At 46.7% G+C, this 8,986-nt stretch overlaps 2 protein-coding genes across 2 annotated transcripts in view; one reads left to right on the top strand and one right to left on the bottom strand.

The window, feature by feature from the left end:
* ep300b (EP300 lysine acetyltransferase b) overlaps positions 1 to 2,349 on the top strand; it is a 43,791-nt gene extending 41,442 nt beyond the window's left edge. Inside the window, 1 exon segment of the mRNA XM_020587820.1 lies at positions 6 to 2,349. Coding sequence (XP_020443476.1) covers positions 6 to 1,064 — 1,059 coding nt within the window. The 3' untranslated portion in view covers positions 1,065 to 2,349.
* A 1,561-nt stretch (positions 2,350 to 3,910) lies between these two features.
* cbx7a (chromobox homolog 7a) lies at positions 3,911 to 8,764 on the bottom strand. The gene is made up of 6 exons (XM_020587837.1): positions 8,445 to 8,764; positions 7,189 to 7,232; positions 6,981 to 7,046; positions 6,789 to 6,855; positions 5,886 to 6,198; positions 3,911 to 4,732 (listed from the first exon to the last, which is right to left on the bottom strand). The coding sequence occupies exons 1-6, from the start codon at positions 8,511 to 8,513 to the stop codon at positions 4,197 to 4,199; spliced, it is 1,095 nt and encodes a 364-aa protein (XP_020443493.1). The 5' UTR covers positions 8,514 to 8,764; the 3' UTR covers positions 3,911 to 4,196.
* Positions 8,765 to 8,986: the final 222 nt, after the last annotated feature.

The following is an 8,986-nucleotide window of genomic DNA, read 5'->3' as shown; positions in this document are numbered from 1 at the left end:
CACAGAAAAAAGTGGCAGCTCTGCAGCAGCAGCAGCAGCAGCAACAACAACAACAACAACAGCAGCAGCAGCAAGGGGGAGCAAGAGGCATACAGGGCCAGGGGCCACAGATGGGAAATCTCAACAATCCTCAGTTTAGAGAGATGCTCATGATACGACATCTCCAGCATCAGCAACAGATGGGAGTGAATCATGGGCAGTTCCAGCAGCCACAGCCACCGCAGGGCCAGGGCTACATGGGACAACCTGGAATGCAGCCTCCTACTGTAGGGCAGGGCCCACCTGGAGGTCCATCTCTTGGCTCTCAGCAGCCTGGTGGTGCCCCCGGCCAGCAGGGACAAGGTTACCCAGGGTCAGTGGCCCAGCAGCAGGCCACAGCTGCACTCCAGCAGAGGCTCCAGCACCAGCACCATCTCCAGATGCAGCAGCAGAATGCCATGGCTGGCCTGTCAGGGTGTGATGCAGGGCCAAGTGGAGGAGCTGTAGGAGGTCCTCCGCAGCCCCCTCAGGGCCCTCAGCCCACTCAAAGTGGCCCTCCACCTCCATCTACTCAGGCCCTGCTCCAACAGGCTCTCCACCAGAGGCTGCTCCAGCAGCAGCAGCAACACCTGGGTGCTGGGGGGTCACCAGCCCAGCACAGCAACCCCATGAGCCCTCAGCAGCCACAGCAGATGTCCCAGTCGCCACACCCCCACTTGCAGGGTCAGGCCCTGCCCACATCCCTGGCTAACCAGGTGCGATCCCCACAGCCTTCTCCCAGGCCCCAGTCGCAACCGCCACACTCCAGCCCGTCCCCACGCATGCAGCCCCAGCCCTCCCCTCATCACATCTCCCCCCAGATGCAGACCAGCTCCCCACACCCAGGCCACCTGAACCAGCACCACCCGGGTATGGTGGTCCCTCCGCAGCAGCAGCAGCAGCAGAACTCTGTGGAGCACTATGGCTCGGACCAGAGCACCATGTTATCTCAGATGAGTGGCATGGCCGGTCTCCACAGGCCGGGGGGCAACAGTCAGGACCCTTTGGGCCAGAACATAAATCACAACCCTTTAGACATCATATAGGAATTCTACGCAACGTGTCAAGTTGAGCTGATGTGGTTCTTCGCACAAACTGCACTCACCCAGGACAGTGTTATTGTTACTTAGCCTTTCTTTTTATACTATTATTAAATGTTATTTAAAATGTTTTCAATAAAGATGCATTGAACTGAACTTCCTATGGGAGATGAACAATAAATCAAACAGTTGTTAAATAAATGAGAATAAATGAATTGTAAGTTATTGCTGTTAATATATTTTTTTTGCCAACTGTGGACATAGAGGGGGGTGATTTCTCCAGCACCCCCCACCTCTCCTCCACCTCTTACAGAACACAAAGGTGATATTTTCATGGTCTGGGGGGTAAACAGGAGTACTTGCCTTTTTGAAGAAATGTTTTTAAGATTTGAAGAGTGACCGAGAGTTAACGAGGAAATGATTTAGTGCAGTTTCTTTCCCGTTGTTCAGTCGGTTCATTTGTTTTGCAGAGTGATGTGGATTATTATTAATGTAAATCCAGACATGATGCATATCTTTTTTTTTTCAAATATTTAGGTTTTATTTATTGTTTTCTTTTGTGCGAGGGTGGGAGACCCTGCTTCAATTTGTAGAGAATTATATTTTTGTTATTGACTGTTAGGATTGGGGTAGTGGCCTGTTTCCTTCAACTTTAAATGTCTTTCGCTGGGTCTGTCCAGGTGGAAATAATTGTCAGTGTTTTATTGCAGTGCTTGAGGGTCTGCAGTGAGTTTGAAGTGTTGAACAGACAGTTTGTGACGTCCCGACCAGCTTATTGGACATCGCTCGTGCTGGAGGGGACTCGTCCCTCACAAACATGTAAGCCCTCTCCCTTGAATGTGTGTGCACTCCTTCCTTTAAAGACACTTGATGTGGAGCAGTGGAGGGTTGGGGAGGGGGTGCATACCTGTGTGCCTGTAACATTTTAACTACATGGGCTGTGAGAAAGGGGTGGGGTGGGCTCCTTCTAGTGTTTTTAGGATTCTGCTGTTTGGAGTAAACGGAGGATTTTGATCCAAATGAACTGTGTTGCACAGAAATGAGAAGAAAGGAGGAGATCCTGCGCCGTCAGTCTCCGTCTCTTTCTGTCTCGTCCCCTTTGCTGCTTCCCTTGGACTTTAAAGCCCCCGCTCCTCATCCTCATTAGGAGGAAGTCAAACTCCTTCCCCCTGATCTCCATCCTCTTTATCTTTCTGCTAAGAACTTTGGGAGTTTAATATTTTTTACTGTACAAAGGAAACAAACTGTGGACTCAAATACTGTTTTTATAATAAAATGAAAATTACCAATAGTGATGTGTCCTGCATGGGGCTGTTTGAAGTCCTCTGCCTCCACAGGGTCCCAACACAGACACAAGTATTGCGTTCACAGCAAAGTGACAAGCGTCATTATTTTTAGGAAGATATAGCAAGTGGACCAAAACTTGTCAATATTTTAAAAAGTGTGAATGAACGAATGGGAAGTTATATTGTTGTAACCACTTTATACACGGGTAGTTTAGTGGCTCAGAAGCTAAATCTAAGGGATTGTGAGGTTATTAATGAAGACAGGGTAGAAAAAAAAAGCTAAATTCAGCAGCTTTGTAGTTTAATAAAATTTCTTACATTTGCTTTTGAAAATAAATGAAACCATCAGACAGGTTTATAGCTGTTAACTCAGACATCTGCAACAAAAAAGTGCACAAATAGTTTAATACATTCATGTACAATCTGATTATTTGAACAGTAACTAGTAATTATAGATGTAGTAGTATTAAAAAGTACAATATATTGTATGAAGTAGTATAAGATGTAAACACTCAAGTAAAGTACAAATGCCTCAGAATTGTACACAGCTACACTAAGGCTAAAGCTACACTAAGGCTAAAGCTACTCTCCGTCCTCTTGCTGCGGCGCTGGACAGTGCTGACTTTCATGAGGAAGCGTTGTGGTGTGGGGGCGCTGTTGGCTGCGAAACCAGACAAGTGAGTGTATCTTTAGCAGGTGGGGTGTTGCACTAAAAGCTTTAAGTAAATGCTACGAGTCACTTCTGTCAGGTCTGCCTTATGATTATAGCATCACAAGAAAGGTATTCTAGTAGGAAAACTATCATAGCCTGGATCTGGACTGTGTGTGTGTGTGTGTGTGTGTGCCCCCCCCCCAATCTGACATTTTATTTAAATAAAACTAACTTATAACCCCTGAATATTAAATATGCTCCAGGAGGCCTTTCTTTTAGTACATATTTATTGGAAATGCAATCCAAATAAAAATTCATGTTTGTCAGAAGGAGATTCCAACACAATACAGTACGTAACAGTTAGTTTAGCTTATACATGCAATAAATAACAGCTCACTACGATCTGACCAAACGTACATCTGCTGCCATGTGTATATTACCCTACACAGTGTTGACAGCGGCGGTGCAAACTGATATCTCCTCTTGAAATGCACAAAGGCTAGTGAAAAGAGTGGACTATCAATTGGTAATACAAAAATAGAACCAGGTAGCATTTCATACTTAAAAAGACAGATGGCAAACATGACTGTGTACTTCTTTTTGTGTACTTCTCTGCTTTATTTCTTGTGTGACAGAAATAAACCTCAATAGAACACAGGACAGGGCTTTGTGCATGTGTGGCACAGACTGACAGGGCATGTGGTTCGGTCTGTGCAAATACTGGAAAACAAAGATGTCTTTACAAAACATTATTGTAAGAAAGAGGAGCGACTGAAACAGGCCCCGAGCACAGATCTGAGAGTGAGGCTAATGCCTCGCTGGAAAGCACTGAGGACCTGGAAAAAGAGGACCTGGAAAAAGTAGCTGCATGGAAGTAGTAACGTGGACTGTAATGTTTTCAGACTGCTGCCTCACCACCTGTGTCCCCCAGTGGCCCTGGGAATGAAACATGCCGCTGGGATCCACCTATTCCACTGGAATGCAACAGATGATTTGAGCACATTTTTTGGGACCTCGGGCTCCTCATCAATTAATAAATGAGCCACAATGATACAATTACCACTCATTCAAAGGCAATGTCTTCATTGAACTCAGTAGGAAATGAGTGTAGCTTTGTAAACGTGTTATCTTACATAAACAACTACTTACATGTGGAAATGAGTGGCAAGTCTGATTCTGGTTGTTTTCCTCTCTGTCAGTTCAGTAGTCCTTAAAGAAGCCCTCAGCTACCGTGGCCTCTTTAAAGGTCACCGTCAGGGAGTTGAGAGTCACCTCTGTCACGATCACCTTCCCAGGATCCTCTGCTGCAATGGTCTGACTACCTGGTGCCGTCGTGGTAAAGCTCTGATTGTCACTTCTTGCCTCAGCAGTGGAGAGGACGGTGGCGGCGGTGGTGCCCACTGTCTCGCTGCTCCTGTTAACACGCACTATCACTGAGGTGGTGTTGTTTCTCTCTGACTTGGGACACTCCGACCCTGACTTCACACCCTCCTCACCTGTGTCCCCATCTGACTTGTTGTGGAGGATAACCGCATCTCCTGGTCCGGCCACAGGCACTGAGGCGCTGTTCTCTGATTGGTTGCATGCAAATTCTTGGTTCTGTCTCGTGTCTGCACCCAGACCTTCAGTCCATGTTTCTGTGCCTGCCGCTGTCAGGTTGGCGTCCACCTTCTCCTCTACCTCCATCTCTAGGTCCTGTCGCTCCAGCAAGGGTGGGGAACTGCACTCTGACTGACCTTAATGAGAGGAAGAGACAAGACTTAACTAATTATCTCCGTATCATTGTCACATACAGGTCATTTTTCCAATAAAATTCCTTCACTGGAGTTTTAACAGTGTCTGCTTGGATTCGAAATATGTCTTGACTTCTAACAGCCAGCATTCTAGTGGTTGGTGATTTGTCTGAGAAAAGGGAACAGAATCCTGAGGACACGCTTCATCTTTTACATAAAGACCAATGAAAAAAGGCTGAATGACAGATTGTATCAGGTTAGTGGAACGGAGGCTAGCCCAGTGTGACATCACCCTGTGAAGGTGCATTAGCTAAGATTTTCCACTCTGATAAACCCAATGACCCTCTGCTGCCTAGAGCCTCCTGTTATTATTCCAGCTTCTCCACCCTGTGTTGTCAAAGTACGGTCTGTAAATCAGCCCCGCCTGCCACCTAGCCAAGGTTAGAAGAAGGGTTTTTCCAGCCAGTAGTCATGTCAAACAGCCATGGAGGAGCTCTGGGCGGCTAAAAGTCTGAACCAGTGGCCGTCAGAATGAAGAGTGGAAAAAGTAGCTGCATGGAAGTAGTAACGTGGACTGTAATGTTTTCAGACTGCTGCCTCACCACCTGTGTCCCCCAGTAGCCCTGGGAATGAAACCTGTACACAGAGAGAGTGGGACAAAGAAAGATCAACAACCAGGGTTAACATGGGTTTGGCTGTTTGACATGGAGAGGGTTAAAAGCAGCCAGAGGACTCAGACTGGATCCAGATGTGGCCTTCTTCCTTCAGGATGTGTTAGCATCTAAAGCTAACCTGTTTGTTTTGGTAGCATTAGCCACCTAGCATGGTCAAACCTTTGTGATGAATTAATATGATTTTAATTTGGGAGGAACTGGAGCTTTGTGTAATGTCAGCAGTAACCTGAGCGTTCTATTGGACTGACATGTTTACTGTTAGCCAGCTAACGCTAGCTTCAGACTGCAGGCTGTTTTTGTACACTATTGCTAGGAAACAGGACTTGATGGGAGGGGTAACACATGATTAGAAGAAGCTTACTGTGTGAGTACGAGTCTCACTGGACCCTCTAGGATAAAAAGACATTATGTAGAGATACTGTAAAGGTCAAAGATCATGCGTGGGCTACTGAATTTCTAAATGATTCACTTGACAAACCAACCATATAAACTGTCTTCGTGTCTCTCCTCAGTGCTTTCAGACTCCTGCTTCTCTTCTTCACTGGTGCCGCTCCAGTCATCTTCCATAGGCTCCTCCTTCTTTATCAGTGTATGGATGGGTTTGTTTAAGCATCTGTCTGACCGTTGTTTAGCCACCCTCTGCTTGCTCTTCCTCCTGACTGGGCGACGGTACATGCTGCCCCGCTCGCCCTGGTCCACGTCTGTGCTCATGGCGCGGGTGAGGGAGAGACGCAGCCTGGGTGAGGGCTTCTCTGCCACCTTGTGTGCACTGCGGAGGTCCATGGCAAAGATGTTCTGCAGCAGAGAGAAGGTGACAAGTTAACAGATGAATCATATCTGTTCATTTTGAGACGACAGCTATGCTGAGTTTTCATATACAACTCAGAAAATGTCAATAAATGCCATGAAAAGGCCAAAAGTAGCAACAAATTGGTCCACTTAACACGTATTGTGTAGCCAAAGTCTGAAATAATGCATCTTCTCCTAAAACTATTAAAAAGTCTACAGTAATGCTAGCAGCACTGTAAGACTAAATGCTAAAGCCTGCTTGCTAACCTACAACAAAGCCTAAAGGTCAGGATATCTCAGCCTCTGTTGCTTCAGTTTGAGTGTTTGTGTTTTAATCTATCTCGTGAGTCCCCCCAGGTTCATGAAAGTACAATACCAATATGATGTAGAACCTCCAACAATCTAAATTAGACAAAAATGCACTCATTTTTTTTAATTGCTCAACTCAAAACAAACCTGTCTTGAGGTTTATTTTCAGTAAGCAAAAGTTTCAACCAACAGCCATCACCTAGGTAAAGGTATCTCTAAACAAACAAGTCCTGCCAGTTAATGAAGACAGGTACAACAAAGACAAGAAGAAAGCTAAGTGTCGCTACCCGCAGGACGAGCCTCCTGGGCCTGAGACCTTTCTTGCGATAGGCCAGAGCTCTGATCTTCTCCTGACTGAGAGAGGCAGACACAGGGGGGCGGGAGAGGAGAGAGTGACAAAGAGAAGCAGACTGTGAGAACAAAAGGAAAAGAGAAAAAGTGCTTTGCAAGCATAAGAAAAGATTTCTATTATTACTCACTTCTCTTCGTAGGCCAGCACCAGGCGCGGGTCCAAAATATTGTCCTCTGGTTCCCAAGTACTGTACCTGCCAAAGAGAGACAAACAGTAGTGTCGGTCTTCACAGAATGTGGTGCTCAGCATCAAGAAGATGAAGATTACTTTGAAAAGACTACTGGGTATATACTGAGGAGATGAGGTCACTGGATGATGACTCAAGGCTTACTCACTTTGGGGGCCATCCTTGCCATTTCAGTAGATACTCCACATTACCCTGAGGAGAGAGAGAGAGAGAGACAGGGGAGGGGAGTCAGGCTCAGAGGAGTTGCAGCACAGTCACTTTCACACACTGTGCGTTTTACATCTCCAAAACAAGCTGCTGTGTGTGAGAGAGAAAAGGACGACTGTCACTTTAAAGTGTGGAGTGAGTGCGGAGGGAGGGTCACGGACATTTTTCTCCCTTTCAAACGGTGGTGTTTTTCTCCCGGATGACGTCAATGACAGCGCGGCTGGGTGGCCTCCAAACAGCAGCTTTCCTCTTAGCATCGCGGTGACGTGCCGCACATGGTTATACGAGCCGCGTTCCACAATGTTCGGGCTCATTCTGGAACATTACCCCGGCAGCTCGGATAGGTGGGGCCAGGGGAACATGTAAACAGCGTGGTGTTGCGCAACGTTCAAGTCTCACCTCCTAGCAAGGCCGAAACAACGATCACAGTCATGCCGAGTGACAAAATAACGGGCAGGCACAGTGCGCATGTGTAAGAAAACTGTTTATAAGCGTCTCTGAGTTCCTTGAAAAGCGCATATAAATAAAACGCATAACAGTAATAATAATACATTAGTTGCATATATAGATGTTACATCATTCTAAACTTTATTATTGCTACCACCATTGAATGTGATGTCGCACCGCACTCTTTATTTATTTTACATTATCGTATGTGCACATGCTGCGTTAAATCTAATCCAACACTTCACTACACTCTCTAGTGTCCGTCTCTGTTATTTTTGTGCCCACAACATCTCCTCCGCTGTAAATCAACGGGTCAGCGTCAGTGACATTACGCAGCAGTTTCACCCAGATACTCAGCCGCTGCTCCGCTCGCTGGTGTAACCTAAATAACTGCGTAGCTCCCCACATACCGTCCGTGCACCCGTTTGCAGGATACACACCCCCTTTTTATATTTTACTACAGCTGCGTAGGCTCCTCCAAAACACGTTCATGCTGCTCTAACACCTCCGCCGCTGCACAACATGGTTGCAGGATCCGACGCAAGCTGTGAAACACGTTTCTCTTTGGCGCAGTTAATCCGAAGCGCACACGAGTTTTAACAGTTCTTTTTGCGTAAACTATAAGGAAACTGCGTAGCCTAGTTTTGTAGTGCATGAGGACAGGGAAAGGTACACTGCGCTCCATCAAGATAAAACCACAGGAAAATAAGTTATGTAACTTATATGAAGTGTGCAGTCCGTGTCACTTACCTTTCTCACTCTCTTCTTTGTTATTGACTCAACTGCAAACACTTGGTCTCCTATGGATGACAACTCCATCCCTGCGCGCTGCTCCAAACGCCCCGAACAGGACGCAAACTGGGTCTGTGCTGCTCTGTCGAAGTGCAAAAATGAAAATAGTTAGGAGGAGGGGAAAACCCGTCAGAATCAGTGCGCCGCTCGCTCCCGGTGTGAACACTTGTTTAGTGCGCTCAGCCTCTGCGCGTCCGTCGCACCAAACTCCAGCTGCCTCACTTTAAAATCTGCGACACATCAACACTGGATGGCGCGCTGCTTTCCGTCGGGCGCGCCCCCTTTGCATTGCGTAGGGCCAAGCCCCCAGTGTACGTGCACGCGCTCACGAGGACGCGCACGCAAATTAGAAATGTGCAGGAAGAGGGGCGGAGGAGGAGGAGGAGGAGGGTCAAAACAAGGTTATTACGAAACCAAGGGTGGAGGGGAGGGGCTGCTGCATGCCAATGGCTTTAGGAACATTTTTCTGTTCAAACTATTAAAAAAAGACGCAAAGATAC

The sequence above is a fragment of the Monopterus albus genome, unplaced genomic scaffold, assembly GCF_001952655.1.
Source record: "Monopterus albus unplaced genomic scaffold, M_albus_1.0 scaffold483.1, whole genome shotgun sequence".
Classification (NCBI taxonomy): Eukaryota; Metazoa; Chordata; class Actinopteri; order Synbranchiformes; family Synbranchidae; genus Monopterus; species Monopterus albus.
This window is presented reverse-complemented; position numbering and strand designations above follow the sequence as displayed.